The 19,948-nt window shown below is 37.3% G+C and overlaps 1 protein-coding gene across 1 annotated transcript in view; it reads right to left on the reverse strand.

Moving 5' to 3' along the window:
* PLA2R1 (phospholipase A2 receptor 1) overlaps positions 1-19,948 on the reverse strand; it is a 117,771-nt gene that overhangs the window by 35,185 nt on the left and 62,638 nt on the right. The window contains exons 12-17 of the mRNA XM_057745706.1: positions 9,558-9,760; positions 7,602-7,747; positions 4,224-4,308; positions 1,955-2,084; positions 1,348-1,383; positions 728-885 (exon numbers count right to left, since the gene is read on the reverse strand). Of these exons, the coding sequence (XP_057601689.1) occupies positions 728-885; positions 1,348-1,383; positions 1,955-2,084; positions 4,224-4,308; positions 7,602-7,747; positions 9,558-9,760 (758 nt within the window). The remainder of the gene's footprint in view (positions 1-727; positions 886-1,347; positions 1,384-1,954; positions 2,085-4,223; positions 4,309-7,601; positions 7,748-9,557; positions 9,761-19,948) is intronic.

A 19,948-nucleotide genomic window follows, 5' to 3' on the forward strand; every position in this document is an offset into this window, starting at 1 on the left:
TACCCAATGCTCAATAAATGCTCGCTGAAGAAATACACTGAAAACCAACACTATTCCTTGGCAGTCTATTTCATTATTTAACAGGTGTTGCATACTCCTTTCTAACTAACCTAGCTTCTCAAAGGATTCCTCTATCTGAAGTTAAAATGGAGAACCCACACCTTACCATTTTCTATAGAGTCTAAAAAAAAATTATACTCTTATAAGTAAAATTTGAAACATTAAAACAGCCATGCATCTCCTAGTACTCTTTGTCCCTCATTTGTGCTTTATTTTCCTCCATGGCGTTTATCCATTTATTTTTTCCTAAAATCTTATGTAATCCTATTTACTTACATTTATTCCAGTCTTCCTTACAAGACTAGACTAAAAGCTCCAGGTGGAGCTTTAATTAGTCTATTTTAATCACTGACAGAACCTCAGTCCCTAGAAGAGTAGACTCTGAATAAATGTGGAATGATGGTATGAACCTCACAAAAACAATAAAATGCTACTCATCCTTGTTGCTAAAAAAGCATGAGGAGAAGTGAAATGACTGACCAGCATAGTAAACCTGTGTTTCCGTTATTTTCTCTAAATCTCTATAACAGGAAGAAAAACAATTCTTAAAAATCTAAGACTTTTAATGAAACAAATAAATGTCTGAAGTCATATAAAAACAAAATCCCTCAAGGACAGAAGAAGGAGTTAAGTTCTGAGTTTCTCATAGTTAACTGCATTTAAGTACCGTTCTTATTTTGCTGTGGATGAATTCTTGTTCGTGTGCAGAATGAATGGTGAGAATATCACTGCGCAGCCAGCCACAGACAAACTCAAAGGAAGACCATTCCGAGGCAGAGGTATGAAAAAGGTACTCTGCATCTTGATAAAAGAGCCAGGGTGCATCTGAAAGAAAAATAAGCAATACAGGTGTTGCAACAATCATCAAGCAATGTAGTACAGACTTACATACGGTCTGCTGTGATTGACCCCAAATGTGTAATTTGGTCACTCAGCATGAAGAAAATGTGTGTGTATATACACCCACTCCCACACATAAGTAAGTATACAGTTTACTTATTCACCTCAGTCTATTTCATATAAGAAACATTCACATATATTTAAAAGTCTGGGATAGATGCATGTTTTAGAACCATATGTCATGAAAATGGAGTTAAGCTACAATATTAGTCTTTAATAATATTTAGTGACATTTATTAGTTTGATTATTAATGATTGTCAATTTGAACAAATTAGTTGTCGACTGACACAAGAAAAGAGAAACTCGATTGGAGCCGTGTAATAACATAGTAATGCTATAATATAGCACGTAATTAGAAATTCAAGAACTGCCAGGATAGTTCTTACCATGCTGGTACCAGGCTGGAATCTTGGGTATCACATCTGCAAAGTGAAAGCAAACCAGTTTGAGTGACCTTTATTTACAGGTGTACTATCTCTGAATTACTTTTGATCTAAACACAATATTTTGGACTTTGCTTTTTAGTAGATCATTTAAGAACCAGGTGTTGTTTGGAAAGTGATAAGTTCTCACACTTGAAGAGGATACTCAAGAGAGACCTCTGGTTAAAGAAAAAAGTATTGTTGAGAGCCTACTGTGTGTCACACACTGTGCCAGGTGCTTTCACTTACTCATCGGATAAGTAATTTTGTTTGCTTGTAATGTCACGGTGACATTTCTTCCAAGCTGTAGTTGCAAAATAAAATATTTCACAACATAAGTGGTTATTTTCATTTCCTACTAGCTAACTTAGCATGCTGCATTGGTGTCATCTTTTCTCGTTCCCCCATGACACATGTTTTGCTAAAATAGTGCAATTTGGTTCATCATGAAGGTTGTTGGTACTGTGGTCCAGGATGCTGAAATTTTAGATCTCTGTAACTGTTCACTTGGGGAAATGCTATAGATTATTAGAAAGCAAACAAATAGTAAAGATCTTATTAATATTTTTACCTCTTGGAATTTTGCATATCCATTCACGTTTGGAACTGCAGTATGAGGGTAGCAATGTTTTATTTGCCTTATAAACAGCACAATTTCTTGCATCGTCTCCAAAATAAGTGTCTAAAAATGAAGAGACAACCTGCAGCAGATGAAGTTCATTATTCCTTAATAATGATCCCCCGCAAAATGTTTCCAAAGATCAAAAAGGCATCCCTGTAAATAAATCACAATAGACTTCTGGACGAAGCATGGTTACGATGCCAGTTAAAGGTTGTTCCACATTTGTGGAAAGCAAGCAAACCAGAACTTTAGTATTTTTTTCCTGAAGATGCTTTTTTTTTTTTTTTAAGCGGCATGCTACTCCTTTCTCCAGAAAGAACAAGTCAGATGAACTTGCACAGTTTTCTCATTGGCAAGATTAGGCTAGCCCTGGGATCCTGGGTAAACTTCTTAGAGGCTCAAGGATCTTTCAGAATTGTGTCCTACCTTTGATGTAGATTCTTTTGCATAAACAAGCTCGTAGTCTCTAATCACTAACTTCTAAGTAACCCTAACTTTAATCAGGAAACTATCCAATGTTTTCCATGAATGATCACATAACAGGGTTATTGACTAGAGAGTCAACCTTCTCAATGATTTAATGACTACTTGACAGAAGAGTGGATGGACCATGAGTAAATTTGAGGTAAAAATGTGAAAAAAGAGGGTTTTGAAACCATTTGCACTCCTTCTCAAACATGTTCATCTAACAAATACATATAAGCTCATATTCAGAGAATGGCATGTGTTTGATATTTATTTTGTCCAGAGGGAAGTGGCAAGGGGCTCAGTCCACTGCTTCATGGCTTTATCTTATTGATTCTGAACCAAATTGTCTCTTCCTCTCCTATTACTAATGAATTTTTTGTTTGTTTGTTTTACTAAAATGCATTCTCAACCTCCATGCACCACAGTTTATTTTCCAAGTGCCATATTGACATTAACCACCCAACTGTGCCGTGTGGTGGCTGCCATTTACGGGCCTGTAGACGCTGCTACGCCCCTTCCACTCTCTGGGCCTTGTTTCTTCATCAGCGAAACAGATAGGTGGGGCTGGGGGATCTCTAAGATCTCTTCCTGCCCTCTGGTCCTGATGCCTTTTTCAAAGAGGCAGTACTGGGGTGGAATTTCTATTTTTTTTCAAACTAGCGCACTCTTCCTATTTTTGTTCCCACTATAAGCATATAGTTTTTCCACAAACCCCTTCCTTGCTACAAATTTGAACAGCATCTATGTAGCAGGCCTAGAGATCTCTTTTCTCTGTTGATCGTTACTATTTCAAAGTTTGGCTGCTGCTATTTTGCCAACGTGGAGACATTATGACATTGTGGCTTTGGAGGCAGACAACCTGTGTACAAATACTGTCTCTTTTATGTATTATTTTAGGCAAACTATTTAGTCATTTTAATACCCACTATGTTGAATCACTGTAAGGATGAAATGAGATCATGCAAGAGGGTACTCAGCTCCGTGCTCAGGACATAATCAGGGCTCACGGAACAGGAGCTGCATTAAATGCTCACTGCAGGCTGTTGCTCGTCTCAGTTCACAGGTGAAACAGAATAACTTGATTTTGCATGTGCCTTTAGATGGATCTCATTTTAATCTGGGATACTGCTTCTGTTTCTTCCCTATTATGAGGAAAACCTGAGACATCCTCATTGCACCTGAAAAAACCCCCATAATTGTGAGTTCCCTCTTTCCTTCACAGAGATTTTTACACAGGAGGTTGAATGAAAAGCAAGTCTTTTTCTTCCTTCCAAATAACTTGCTTTTGCTGAGAAGGAGATGCTATTTCTAAGGATGGCATTTCTGTTCTTTTAGAGGGAGAGAAAGCAAAAATGTTTCTTTTTACTGTGACACAGACAAGGGGGCCCCACTCACACAATCAGGTGCTCCACAGCAAAGGGAGGGTGCGGCAAAGGAAGCCTGGTATTATTTTAAAGAATAATGGCTTCTCAGCTGGAGATTCTTCACATGGGGGATGGTTTTTCAGAGCATTTGATTCCTTTTTAGGTGGAGATCTTATAGCTGGCCTCAGAACTATCTGGCTAGCAAAGGTTTCTCAAGATCTTGCTGAAATAACTCTTGGTACCAAGATCTGGTACAGTTTTTGATTTAAGTCTAAGTCATGGGGAAGATGGGCATTCTTTCCAGGTTCTCTTGGTTGGTTTACCAAGTGGTTCCAGGGTCACTTGCTTTGAATTCATTTCCTTTCGTCTAGCTTGGAAAGACTTACAGGAGTTCCATCAGACCACTCCCAAGAGTCAGCATTCAGTGGGTTTCTTTTATTAAATCCAATCCAGAACTGCCTTTCTTCTGTCCTGTGAAGAGAAGAAACAAAAACTTGGCCCTTCGCATTAAATTCACAACATTATGTAAAAGGTTCAAGAAATATTTTAAAGTATTTAGTTGTGCAGGGAACAGCTGATGCTACTGGCAGACTTGATCAAGTCTGCAAGCATTTATTGAACATTTCCTGTAAACAAAACCTGAGCTATAAAATGAACTGGGAGAGGATTAATCTCATTTCCCACTTCTCTTGGTTTGTATGGTGTGCTCATTGGTGATGGGCAGTTGGGGGAAAAGGCAGTCTGTATTGAGAACATGGCTTTCTCATGTTCATTAGAAACAGTAACGCCTTTCAGTTAGGACAAGAACACATGAAAGCAAGTTGGTAAGAATTGCAATATCTTTTCCTTACGGGAATATTTATTTGCTACTTTACTATGCTATTTATACTAATTTACTTTGTTTTAATTTGTTGTTCTTTTGTCAAATGTTCATATATTCTCTGAAGGTTAACCACCACCACCCCCATTTAATAAAAGGTACAAAGCAGTTTTTCTTTTTTCTTTTGGTATCCCAATGTAAATAACTCCACAGCGAACCAGTCTGAGGCACGGTAGATTAACTTCAGCCATCACCACTGGTTAGACTTGGTGTGAAGCCCCACAGAGAAACATATTCTCTCCTATTAGGCTGTGGATGAATATGTCAAACCACAGAGTACTCAATAAATCAAGCAGTAAAGTCTAATTGTACAATGAACCATCTCACTAAGATAATTTTCTGAGAATAATTTTATTTTCCTTAGTGCACAGAAACAAGCCTATTCTGAAGCATCCCCTTCTCAGATATTTGAGCTCCTTTGCCTGAACAGTACAAATGAAAGTAAAATGTGACTTAGAAAATCCACAATCACTGAGGCCCCTTGGTCACTGCCATGATTATAACTTACATTTAAGGTTGTGGGAAGGTGAGAATGCTGCCTTAAGGTTAAGCCAGGCACGTTACTCTCAATGGCCAGGCTGAAAACTCACGTCACTTTCCCTGCATTGAGAACTTTTTATTCCTTTCCTCACTGAAGTCAGAATTCTACATTTTTCCTGCTATATACTGGCTCCTAAAAGATGAACTGGTATTTATTTTCTCTCCATCAATTTCCTAAAATTATATAACTCTAATATAACATGAATATAATAAAATAGAAAAGCAGTGCCATAAGAAGGAGAAGAAGCATGTACGCCAAATATGAGAATTAGTTTATTTGGTATAAAAGCATGAGATTTGGCTGAATTCCCTGGCAGTCTGGGAAACAAGTAAAACATACGTTACACAGCTTTTGTGATTAGGTGCTGAAGATCAGTAATTTGATAGATACTTGACACTAAATTCTATGAGACATTCCAAGTGTGAGAATTTATATAATACAAGTGATATAATGAAATTTGATGTTATAGCAAACTTGGAAGCAGTTTACATGTGTTGTTTCATATAGCAAACCTCACAATATGCAAGTATGAAAGGATGTTTGCAAGGGGCTGAAGTCTTGAAGCCAAGTTACAACTTAGAATAGTGGAGATGATCCCAGCTCCCTTGGATCTGAGGCCCCACACCAGACTAACACACCAATCAACCAGGAAGCTTCTTGAACTTTTCTTCAGCCTCAGAGAATCTGACTCAGCCACTCTGGTGTGAGACCAGAGGGCACGGTGTTAAAAAGTCTCCCAAGTGAGTGTGAGAATCAGCTAGATTTGGGAACCATGGTCTCAGGCCAGCATTTCCTACAGGGGCTATCAGTTCCATGGGATATTGATAAGTGGTCTCAAAAAAAAGAAAAAAAAAAAAAAGAAAAAGAAAAAGAAAAAAGAAAGACAGAGGAAAAAAAGAGTTGTGCCGTCAAAGAAACTGCTTCCTTCTAGAAACCTTTACGATGTTAATGTATACGGCATATTTCCAAGATTGTGCCTTATTTTGCAAACATATTTGACCACACAATCCTCCTATTTCCCCTGGAGTACCTCATGAGACACACACTGGGAGAGAGTCGCACGTTTGAGGTCATTTTTGTTGATGCTGGAGATAAATAATTTGATAGATGCTATAGATTAACCTTCTTAGGGGAGGGTCCTAAAGGAAACTTGTGGGGAAGGCCAGGATGTTCCTCAAAAGGTAGTTCTGGATTTTCTCTGAGATTCAGGCAAGTGTTCCACTGAGACTTCAGATTTCCAGAGCTTGGAACAGAGTACACGGTATTATATATGGGTTAACTCTACGGAAGCATGCCCCCCACCCCCCTCAGACCACAGCACCCTCAGGGGCAGGATTTTGTGTCTTGTCTATGGCATTCTCCAGCCACCTATGCATATAATAGTGTTCCTTCCCTGGAAGATATTTCCAAAATACATGCTAACTGACAAGAACATTCCAAAGAAAGGCCAAGGGATGAGAAGACTTGCTAAAAAGAGAACATGATGGCTGTTTTCAAATATTTGAAAATAGAGTAGCCTTGATCTGTATTGCTCTGGCTTCCTAGAAAGTTGATCTTTGAAACTAGCCTCCAACAATGGAATGGGTTTTATCCCAGGTAAGGAGCACTTCGAAACTGAAAGGAATTATGTAGACAGTAGATGACCGCGGGAATGTAGTAGAAGTTCCCATATTGGCTCGAAGGTAGCACAAGACCTCTTATGTTTCTTCAAATTTAAGTTTTGCTAACTTTGTGGAATGCAAGATTCTGTAAACTTGCAAAACGGATGTAGACAAGCAAATGCCTGTTTCCTCAAATGTAGAATTAAAAGGTTGGATTGGAATTTTTTTGTTTTTTAATTAGTGGGACTTTCTTTTTTTCAAACAAATCTCCCATGAACTCCTGCTATATACAAAACAACAAGCCCTGGAGTTGGTTGGACCTGCTCTGTTGAGTTGAGTCAGTGAGCAAGGAACTGGGAGTTCTGCCCACTTGGCCTCCGCTTCTCTGGGGATTCAGGACCCCAGACCCTCAGACAACACTTTGAAAACCTTTGGGCTAGATAATTTCTGAGTGTGGCATTTAAGTGCTACAATTCTGATTTGAGGTACACAGAAAAGATCTGAAATATCAAAACAATCATCACTTTGTTCTTTGTTTCACGGAATGAGTGCTTGGTGCAGTATAAACATAAAACTGTATGTATTTTTCTTTCACAACTAGTGGTTAGTTGGTTTTAGACTTAAATAGTTGAGATTTTGAATATCCCAATTACCCCCAATATTTGGGATACTCATCCCTAAGAAGCCATTACTGGGAGACAAAATATTTGACTGCAATTTTTCAAAATTAACAAGTATTTACCGATTAAATTTTGAATGTAAAAGCTCGTTCACAAAATTCTCTTCCTCAATATGGGCAAAGCTTGCTAGATGAGCTCCAAATTCTTCACAAAATTCTTCAGCTTCTCTCCATGTTCTTTTCATCAGAACCTTTTCACTATGAAATACCTGTGTAGTAAAAGGAAAAAAAAAGTTGGCACGGTCATAGATAAGGTGAGGCTATTTAATTCTGCACAAGAAGATGACAGTAATATAATTGTTGTCATTATTCTACATTAAAAGCTTGACCGAGTGGGAGAAATAACATTTATTGAACTGAAATGTGTCTAGTTGTCATAAAACTATTGTCTCATTTTATTCTCATGACAGAGTCACGCGGAGGATATGATAGGCTGAGTCTTATAGATGAGGACTCTTTCTCCTTGAGAACTTTTTTTTTTCCCCTCCTAAATTTCCGGTGACTGGCATATGCTTGTCCCTTAATAAAACGTATGTCAAGAGATGAGGAGAGTCAGGCTAAGAGACGTTGCAAATTTCAGGTCTCACAGCCACAAACTAGCAGAGCTAGGATTAGACCTAGTATTTTGCGGCTGAATGAATCTGGCTGACCCAGGGGAATAAATGAGAAATGAGACCTGGGCGCTAGGGCAGGTATATTTCTAGGGTCTTTGGGTCTTAGCTGTGACTAAATTCTCTGCTATTTCTCAGATGTCCTCATGGAAGGCACGCTTTTGACTTATTTAAGGTCAAGGGTGAGGAACCGAAGACCCAGAGCTTCAGATTCTGGGCCTCTGCACCCTTCTCAATTTTAACTGCCTGATGCTATGCTTGAGTCTCTGATGCCAGACAGGCATCCTGTGGCCAGGCTTCACCAGGCTCTGATTTGCTGAGACCAGAATGAATAACCTTCCCAGTCCCATGGACCATAGCACAGCCTTTCCATTTTTTAAATTATATGACAAAACTTACCTCCTCTAGGAACGTTTTCTCGAATCACTTTAAATTCATAAGTCCTACCACTATGCCCATCAAACACACCGTATGTTTGTTGACATATCAGGGTGATGTGGAGTAGAAAAAGCACTGGACTGGGAGTCCCGAGACCAGGAATTTATTCCAACTCTGTCAATACGTAATTGTGATCTTGGGGAAATCACTTCATCTCCCTTCATGCCGTAGTTTACTCATTGCTAAGGTTTAACGTATTGCTCTGTGTGCTCAATTCTGGGCCTATTATTCCATGAATTTAATGTAGGATTATACATATGTACTTTTAAATTGAGGCATTACAGGTGTTTCAACGCCATCTATGAGACTGCAGTGTTTCTAGAGACAGAGGCTGTCTCCATTCTGCTCTTCATGTGCCCATGTGCTGAAGAAGAACTTTCTCCCAGGATTTTAGAAATCTCTATTTGTACAATAAACCAACGAAAACCACCAAACAAAAACATCATATTTCAAAAATGTATTTCTGAGAAGATTGTAGATACTGACTTAAATCTAGGATCCAAAGATGATTTGCGAAAGACATTTCTATACACACACACACACGTATATATCTATATCCTATGTCTCTATAAATTTTGATCATCAAAAGCTGTGAAAGCTATTCTTGGCAGCAGAATGGTATTATTCAGTAATAAGGACTTTATTCATTTGCTTACAAACAATATGGAATTGTACCATTTCAACACCCAGTGAGTGTCTGCCTTGTTCATTTGTATATGCAATAAGAACAGTATTGACTGGGGCCTTGATAGCGGTCCTCATGAGGAGGCCTCAATGTCACCAGGGATATGTCAATATTTTGACTTCAAAATTATTTTGGAATATAACTGAAAGGATAGAGACAGCCAACAAATACTGTGTACCTGCTGTGTGCCAGGCACTATTCTTGAACAAAGGGATTTGGGGCTATATGGACAAAAGTGAAATAATATTGGTTCCGCTGAGAATGCCCATGTCACTTTCACATTACCTTGAAGCAACTGGCCAGGCCAGGCCCTGACTCCCAATCCAAATAGCAGGGGTGAAAGGGCCATATCTCTTCTTGCTTAGTTTTCTTCCAATTTTCCACTGGTTGCTTGCACAGGGACATTGCCTTAAAGTGTTTACAGTCCTTCACTTCCCAGCGACCAGGGGGACTCCTTCCTCTCATGACAACACAGCCACCACTGTAGCCTAAAAGCAGAAAACAACACGTTAATACCAGATGACTAGAACATTTTGTGCTTGGAAGACAGCTCTTTAGAGTGTTGAATAATTGACATCTCATAATTGAAGCACCCAGACCAGAACAATAAAGATGAAAAAGGATGCTTTATTGGCACGATCATCTCATTTCTCTTCATCTCTGGAAAAAGGAATAGTAGATGGAAAAGTGAGAGAAGAGAGACTATGAAGCCTGAAATGTGGGCATTTTGAGCTCAGATGGCAAATGATGGGAAATTAGGTGCTGTTCCAAGTTGGGACTGAAATATCCCTCATATCTCATCAAATGCCAACATCCCTCTACTTTGAATTATTGAGCTTTTTAACTGTGCAGAGGACAATTTAATTCACCATTTATTGAACACCTACCTTGTACACTGTGCTTTGAAACCCTACTGTGAAAAATTAACAATGAAACATGCATAGTGCTGATCCTCTAAGAAACAGATTCCACAAGAGAAAATACATAAATGATGAAGTGAGGCAGAGGTACACAACAGAAAACCAAGCTGTACACCACAGGAGAGTTGAGAGAATGAGGTATATTCTAAATGGGTGAAGTTCTGGGGGCAGGGATGTCAGCAGACATCAGGGGGAAAGGAAAAGACCATGTAATTTTGGACAAACTCCATTTTACTCCTTTGTATATGTTTGAACATTTTGGAAAATGAAACATATTTTTCCATAGAAGCAGTTTCTAAGTTAAGATTCTCAATTTGTCATCAAATGTATATAACTCATGACGAAGCTAAAAAATACACTTCAAACTTCAATGACTAGTAGAAAACAATCCCATTCCAAAAACAGAATAACAATTGAGTAAAAATCACCTTATTTTTTCTTGAATCCAGAGTGATCATTCAGTGAACTAAATCAACATTCAACAACAACAAAATTGTGCATCTACATCTATGTATCAGGCTTGGCTGTATATTATTAGCTACTTGACATAGAAGGACAAGACAACAAAACAAATAAAACCAAACTCCTAGTTTAGCGTGAGACACAAACAAATAAATAATTAATTGCAGCAAACAGGATGTGTGAAGTGCTATGGTAACAGTGTGTTAAAATTCCTGTGGGGTGACTTCAGAAGGGGTGATGGAGTCTGCCTCAGGACGCCAGTAAAGGATTTGCAGGAATTGACATTTGAGCTGAATTTTGAAGGATGAAAAGGAGAAAAGCGTTTCCAAGGGGTGCTTGTAAAAAAGCAAGTGATTATAGATGAAGCATCTGAAGACTTATGACGATTCTGGACCTAAAGGCACTTTAAAAAAAGTAGTCACTTGGTACTAGATATTTATCTTGCTTAATTTCCCTTCAGAAGTAATGGCTTCAATTTCTCTAGATACAGGGTTATTGGCGTTATCCTTGCCAGCCATATTTTGGCTGTTTCATTCTGATAGAAAAACTAAAGAGAGGGTTAATGAAGAGTGGAATGAGAAGGAAGAAGACAGAGAAAGATGTACAAAAAGCCCCTTCCTAAAAGAATGGAAAAGAGTTTGTGAAGGAGGAGAAAGAATAAGGAAGCTAAAGCACAAGTGTTTGTGTCTTCAACAATCCTGGGTGCACACCCTGTGTTAGGCACCTGCAGGAAGTGCTACGTGTGTGCACACCCTGATGGTCAGAGAGACCCACGAAGGTGAAAATGACCATTCATAAACAAGAAGACACGACTGTGTGACGTGTAGTAGAAACAGAAGTCGAGAGAGAGAGTTGGTCCATACAAAGACCATCAGTTGGCTCTACTGGCCAGAGGAGCTAGTTAGTGGTCAGGATGGAGGGTGGGGGGGCGGGCAGGCAGGGGACACCATATAGCATGCCACTGCCCCTGCCATGCATGGAGCGTTGCAGGCCTGTTGAGTGTAATTTTGGAATGCAGGTCACAATCTAGCTGAGTCATGAACAATAGAGGAGATACTGCCTGCTTTGTGCAATGAAATTCTAATGAAATTGAACTGTGGAAATCCATGTGGAAGCCAAAAACCTAATATGTATGTGGAGGGAATTGCTCTAACTGAAAAAGCAGGGCAAACACACACTCCCACCTGTCTCCTCCAACCTTCCTTCCCAGCAGCCTTTGACTTGGGGCCTGAAGTCCGGGGCTCTAGTCCCAGCCCAAATATTTAGTAACTTGAAACTCGAACAGGTTAATTAATCACAAAAAGCATTGCCTAAAACATGGGGGCAATAACTCCTTTTCTTCTTATGGATTTTCATGAAGATCAAATAAAATTATAATCTATTAAAAAGCTCCCTGAAAGATACGAAGGCCTAAAACCACCCCTAAGATGTTGCTTCTATTCTTATTTTGGCTGTTTTTGTTACAAAAGCTGGGATTTTGTGGCACAAGTTCTGCCTGCACATTCAAAGAATTTTCAAAAAGCTCAAATCAGCACGTTTAAAATGCAATATACTTTTTTGTTGGTCTTGCATTTTGTCTTACTTTCCCACATCAGACAATGATTAAATAGCTTTGGTTTTAGACACTGGATATTCAACTCATCTTCATTAGTGAAGAAGGAGATGTTTGTGAACTGCTATGAAGATAAAAAAGTGCTGCAGGAGTGTTATTGGTATTCTAAAGTGGTTAACTTAATGGAACATTTGACCTAAATTTTAGAGAAGCAGCCCCAAAGAAGCAGTAAAGTGGTCTAATAAAGGGAGACTGGGCTAAGGGAGATATAAACCAAATTTATAATCTTATGTTGCGGGGATGCTTGTGAAGCCAAATAATAAGGGTTGGGTGTGGGAAAGAGCAGAGGCGATTCTCCTCTCAGAGAAAGTGTTCTCCAATTTGATAACTCATTTCCCATTGGAGAAGAACTGTCATCCTATCCCTTAGCGGTGGATCCCAGGTTTGAACTGATTCTCCTCACATGCCTTAGCCTCCCTCTACCGCCCCTTTACTCCCTCCATCAAATATGAACGGGAATTTTCAGTCAATTAAGAAATTCCAAGTCACAGGTCTAGTCTTTTCAATTTGGCAAAGCTAACTTGCCTTATAGTAAATTGAACCAACCTGGGAAAGCCTTCACCTTTCACCTCTCTGGCCAAACACCTGAAAACAAACAAACAAAATTTATTTGTGGCCTCAGGGCAGGAGGGAATCATAACTGGGCCTTCAGACAATTATTTTACTTGAGCCTGTCTACTTTTTTCCCCTTCCCTGCAGCAACCCTTTCACATCCTTAACCTCAAGCCCTCTGCCCTAGCCACCTTCCATCTCACTCCTCTCCTTCTCCACTTAGAAAAGTGAAGTTACTGGGGCATGGAAGGTGAGCTTTCATGGAGTTCTGCTTATCTGCCCAATACCACGTTAGGCGTTTTATATGGTCTCTTCCCTATTTAACTTCAAAAACTTTTTGAGGTAGATATTGGTATCTACAAGTTTGCTAATGGAAAAACCAAGGCACAGAGGTGTAGTAACTTGCCTAGGGCCATGTAGTTCTTGAGGGTTTGATCTGGAATTTGAAACCAGATTTACCTGAGTCTACCATGAGACAATGTCAAGGTACAGAGGAGGCAGACATTCCATAAACGGGTGTTGAATGAATGACTGAATCTTCCCCTCAAATTATGCTCCTTCATTTTCATGGAGCTCCCCCTCTTTCCCCTGGTCATGCTTCTCTCCTTTTTGAGACCAAGCATGTTCTTTAAGATCTACTATCCCATTTTTAGTGTGTAGGACAGCTACTTATATAATTTATAAAAAGATACAGAAATACAAAAAGGGTGCTCAGAAATGAGGCTGTTTGTCCTCATTTGTGTGTTGGTTCATTTCGGTACTCTGATGAGACTTAACGTGGATAACTACCTGCTTGCCGGATAGAGTCCTCCTTGTTCAAGAAAACAGATCTGACTTGCTCTACTTTGATCCCGTTTTCCTTGTTACTGACAGAAGACTTCCATCAACCTGAGACAATTAGGGTAAAGGCTCTGGAGTTATCCCATGAGTGAAACACAGCTTTTCCGCAGTGGTATCTATGAGGGTGAGTCAAAAATTACCCACACTCTGGCTGTAGTATTTATAGAAGTTTTAATGTAACTGGAGTGCAGATAATTTTTGACTCACCCTTGTAGATCTAGAAACACAAGACTTTTGTCACAGAGCCTGAGTTATGGATGGAGGCAAAATTGTGATCTCAGTTTCTTTTTCTCTGTGAAACAGCTGTGAAGCTCTAATATAACTTGGAAAAGCTTTTCTGAATGTCTTAAAGGATGGACTAACTTGTTTTCTTTCATCATAGAGCAGCCTCCATTTATATTGAATCTTTAATCTAAGTACAAAGTACATTTAGGTTTCTAATGCATTAGCTTCTCCCTAAATGAGAAAGGCCCTAATTTGTCATCTTTCCCTTTAATCAGTGGCACTAGTTAGTATGCATCAAAACTCTTTTTCCTGTTTTACCTGAATAGTTACTTCTCTTAAAATACCAAGTGCCATAGGCTCGTTGTTGTTGTTTTAGTAAGGATAGGAGGAAATTATCTCTTTATAGATATATCCCAGCTATAAAGAAATATATATCCCTAATGATATCAATGCATCTAGGCATTGATTATTAATGGCATCTAACATTGCAAATAGTGAGATAACTGGACATCATGTGCCTCCAGATGGAGCACACAACTACCTATGAGATGGTCTTTCCGAAAAAATAAAAGTATCTGAGTTATATCAGGCCTCTGATTCTAACATTTTAAAAATGTGTCAATTTTATGAAAAATAAAAAGAATAGAGTAACATTTTTTATATTAAAGATTTCCTCTTATTAGCACTCTGACACTCAGTGCAAAGAATCTTCAAATGTTTGCTTGTTATACCAAAGGTAGTATATTGTTTTTCTTCCAACTCAACAAACAGTATATACTCTTTAGTGAACTGAATAGCAGGTGGGCCTCTTCTGGAAGAGTGACACATTTTTAATGTGTCACGGGGATACAATCAAAAACCCTAGACTGAAGGAAGCTCTACAGAACAAATAACACATTTGCATCAACAAACAAAATTTTTAAAAAATGACAGTGGACAAGGAAGAAGGAAACCTATTGGAGATATATGAGCCAATTATAGTGCATGCACCTTTTTTTAGATTTGCTTTGAACAAACTGTAAAACATTTTATATAATAGTTATGAATCATTTAGAAATTTGAGCATTAACTAAATATTTATGATGCTATGGAATTATAATTAATTACTTTTAGTTGTGATAACTGTATTATATTTATGTTTCTAAAAAGGAGTCTTTATCTTTTAGAGATAATACTGAAATATTTATGGATGAAACGATATGATATTTGGGATTTTCTATGAAAAAATATGGGAAATGAGAGGAGTGGGTGGGAGTATAGATGAAACAAGATTGACCATGGGTTGATAATTGATGACACTGGGTGGTGGGTATATATGGTGGTTCATTATGCTATTTGGTGAACATAATACAAGGTTGAAAAAGTGGCAGAACTATGATTCCACCACAGATTGAATATTTTGATGATATGACATACGGACAGAATCTTTGCTGAGTTTATAAAAAGCTGTAGGCTTCCTGTTCACTGGTCAATTTATATAGTCATTCTGGGCTGGATTAAGGTTCTGACATGGGGACCAAGCTAATGGATTCTTTTGTGACAGGCAGAAAAAAATGTCATTTAGGATGGTATTTCTGCAAACTGCAATTTAAAAGAAAAAAGGAAACACAGGGGCTTTTATATTGCTATTTTCTTCAAAAAAAGATTTACATTTTCATCTTATTCAGAGACAATTTACTCAATGTCAATCAGCCTGAGCAGCCAAACCACGCAGCACGATGTTATTTTTGCTTCAGGGAAAAGAGAAAAAGAGTAGTGCCACTCAAATAAATTATAGCAGAAACTTATGAATGACAAGGAGTTCTGCTTCAATTCCAAATTTTAGACATCCAAATATGCCCCAAGGATGATAACATTAAAAACTAAGAATTTTGTCTACTCAAAATGTATTAATTTATTTTGACAGGTATAGACATCCCTAACAAAATTCCAAAGTATATTAGAAATGATACCTGGGGTTTTTTTTTTTTCCAGTAAAAGTGTGACATGGAACTTTACCAGTCTCTGCATTTTAATACCATTCATAAATTTGTAGAATGAAAAGGTTGTTTATTGAGTGAATTGTGATGTTTCTTGTTTAGAGCTATGCAGTCACAGGTTTCTAGACAAATTTCCTAAACGGATGGTTATACATAAAGAATCTAATTTGTCTTTACTTCAACTTGCATGTATCTTTTAAAAGAATAGTTTTTTTTTTAAATAATAAACTATTTTAGAGCATTTTAGTTTCACATAAAAATGTAGCAGAAAGTACAGACTACCCTTATAGCTCCTGCCCTACATACTGTACTACTGACATCCCATGCTAGAATGGTACATTTGCTAAAACCTACATTGACACATCATTATCACCCCAAGCCCATGGTTTACATGAGGGTCTATTCTTGGTGTTGCACATTCTATGGGTTTGGACAAATGTATAATGACATATATCCACCATTGTGGTATCATATAGAATGGTTTCACTGCCCCCCAAATCCTCTGTGCTCTGCCTATAAACTCCTCCCTCCCCCAACCTCTGTAAACCACTAATATTTTTACTTTCTCCATACTTTTGGCTTTTCCAGAATGTCATATGGTTGGAACAACACAGTGTGCAGCCTTTTCAGATTGGCTTCTTCCCCTTAGAAATATGCATTTAAGTTTCCTTCATGTCTTTTCATGACTTGACAGCTCATTAATTTTTAGCTCTGAATAATATTCCATTGTCTGCATGTAACACAGTTTATTTATTCAGTCATCTACTGAAGGATATCTTGATTGCTTGTAAGTTTTGGCAAGTATGAATAAAGCTTCCATAAAAAACATCTGTATGCAGGTTAGTGTGCAGACATCAGTTTTCAATTCATTTGGGTAAACACCAAGGAGTGCAAGTGTTGGGTTGTACGGTAAGAGTATGTTTGCTTTTGTAAGCAACTACCAACCTGTCTTTGAAAGTGGCTATACCATTTTACATTCCCACCAGCAATGTATGAGCGCTCCTGTTGCTCCAAATCCTTGCCAGCATTTGGTGTCGTCAATGTTTTGGATTTTGGTCATTCTAATAAGTGTGTAGTAGTATCTCATTGTTGTTTTAATTTGCAATTTCCTTATGACATATGATATTGAACATATTTTCATATGCTTACTTTTCATCTATATACCTTCTTAATTTAAGATCTTTTGTCCATTTTTAGATTGGGTTTTCTGTTTACTTTGTTGAGTTTTAAGAGTTCTTTGTATGTTTTGTATAACAGTCCTTTATCAGATATGATTTTTACAAATATTTTCTCCCAGTATGTGGCTTGTCTTCTCATTCTCTTGACATTATCTTTCTCAGAGCATGTTTTAATGAAGTTTTAGTTTTAATGAAATCTAGCTCATCAATTATTTATTTCATGGATTTTGATTTTGGTGTTGTATCTAAAAAGTCATCACCATACCCAAGATCATGTAGGTTTTCTATTATGTTATCTTCTGGGAGTATTAAAGCTTTGTGTTTTACGTTTAGGTCTATGATTCATGTTGAGTTAATTTTGGTAAGGGTGTAAGCTCTGTGTCTAGACTTTTTTTTTTTTTTTTTGCATGTGGATGTTCAATTGCCCAAGAACCATTTGTCACAAAGAGTTTTTTTCCATTGTATTGTTTTTGCTTCTTCTTCAAAGATTGGTTGACTACTTTTGTGTCAGTCTATTTTTGGGCTCTTTATATTGTTCTATTAATTTATTTGTCTTTCTTTGCTAAAACAATATTATCTTAATTATTGTAGATTTATAATAACTCTTGAAGTCAGGTAGTGCCAATCCTCTGACTTTGCTATTCTCCTTCAATGCTGAATTGGCTATCCCGGGCCTTTTGCCTCTCATTATAAACTTTCGAACCAGTTTGTCAATATCCACAAAATAACTTGCTGGTTTTTTGATTGGGATAGCATTGAGTCTATAGGTCAATTTGTGTAGAACTGACATCTTGACAATACTGAGTCTTTCTATCTATGAACATGGAATCTCTATTTAGTTCTTCCTGATTTCTGCCATTAAAGTTTATAGTTTTCCTCCATAGATCTTATACATATTGTTAGATTTATACCTAAGAATTTCATTTCGGGGGTGATGTAATATGTTTTTAATGTAAAGTTCCCCCTTTCATTGCTGTTATACAGAAAAGCAATTGACTTTTGTAAATTAACCTTGTATGCTTCAATCTTGCTATAATTGCCCATTAGTTCCAGGAATTTCTTTTTTTGATCCTTTCTATTTTTCTACATAAACAATCATGTCATCTGTGAACAAATTTTTATTTCTTTCTTTCCAATCTGTACCTTTTTTTTAATACTATTCTTTTATTGCATTAGCTAGGACTTCTAGTATAATGTTTAAAAGAGTGTTGAAAAGGGATATCCTTGCCTTGTTCCTGATCTTAGTGGGGAAGCTTTTAGTTTTTCACCATTAAGTATGATATCTGTGGGTTTTTTGTAGATGTTCTTTATCAAGTTGAGGAAGTTCCCCTCTATTCCTTGTTTGCTAACAGTTTTTAACATGAATGGGTGCTGAATTTTGTCAGATGCTTTTTCTGCATCTATTGCTATAATCGTGTTATTTTTGTTTTTTAGCCTGCTGATGTCATGGATAATGTTAATAGGTTTTCAAATTTTGAAACAGCCTTGCATACCTGGGATAAATTCCACTTGATTGAGGTATATAATTCTCTTTATACATTTGTTGGATTCAATTTGTTAATATTTTTTTTAAAAGATTTTTGTGTCTATGTTCATGAGAGATATTGGTCTGTAGTTTTCTTTTCTTGTAATGTCCTTGTCTGACTTTGGTATTAGGGTAATGTTGCCCTCATAGAACAAGTTACGAAGTAGTCCCTCTGCTTCTAACTTCTGGAAGAGGTTGTAGAGACCTGGTACAATTTCTTCCTTAAATGTTTGGTATAATTCACCAGTTGAACCCATATGAGCCTGCTGCTTTCTGTTTTGGAAAGTTATGAATTACTGATTCAATTTCTTAATAGATATAGGCTTATTCAGAATAGTCTATTTCTTCTTGTGAGTTTTGGCAGATTGTGTCTTTAAAAGAATTAGTTGATTTCACCTAGGTTGTCAAATTTAAGGATATAGAGTTGCTCATAATAATCCTTTTTTATCCTTTTAATGTCCATGGGATCTGCAGTGATGTCCCTTTTTTTCATTTATGATATTAGTAATTTGTGTCTCCTCTCTTTTCTTAGTGAGCCTGACTAGAGGCTCATTGATTTCATTGATATTTTCAAAGAACCAGCCTTTGGTTTCACTGATTTTCTTTATTGATTTCCTGTTTTCAATTTCATTGATTTCTGTTCTAATTCTTATTATTTCTTTTCTTCTGCTTACTTTGGATTTAATATGCTCTTCTTTTTCTAGTTTCCTAAGGTGGAAGCTTAGATTACTGATTTTAAATATTTTTTCTTTTCTAATATGTACCTTCAGTGCTATAAATTTCCCTCTAAGCCCTGCTTTCTCTGCATCTCACAAATGTATTTTCATTTCATTTAAATTCAATGACAATTGAATTTAAAATACTAAAAAAGTTTCTCTTGAGATTTCTTCCTTGACCCATGTGTCATTTACAAGTGTGTTGCTTAATCTCCAAGTATTTTGGAATTTCCTCAGCTATCTTTCTGTTATTTATTTCTAGTTTAATTCCATGTGATCTGAGAGCAGACATTGTATGACTTCTTTTAAGTTTGTTAAGGTGTGTTTTATGGCCTAGAATGTAGTCTGTTTCAATGACTATTCCACATGAGCTTGAGAAGAATGTGTAATCTCCTGTTGCTGCTGTTGGATGAAGCAGTCTATAGATGTCAATCATATCCAGTTGATTGATGATGCTGTTGAGTTCAACTTTGTCCTTACTGATTTTCTGTCTGCTGGATCTGTCCATTTCTGACAGAGGGGTGTTAAAGTATCTAATTACAACAGTAGAGTCATCTATTTCTCCTTACAGTTCTATCAGTTTTCCCCTGATATATTCTGATACTCTGTTGTTTGGTGCATACACATTAAGGATTGTTATGTCTTCTTTAGTGCTGAATCCTTTATC

This window comes from Hippopotamus amphibius, chromosome 8 (assembly GCF_030028045.1).
Source record: "Hippopotamus amphibius kiboko isolate mHipAmp2 chromosome 8, mHipAmp2.hap2, whole genome shotgun sequence".
Lineage (NCBI taxonomy): Eukaryota > Metazoa > Chordata > Mammalia > Artiodactyla > Hippopotamidae > Hippopotamus > Hippopotamus amphibius.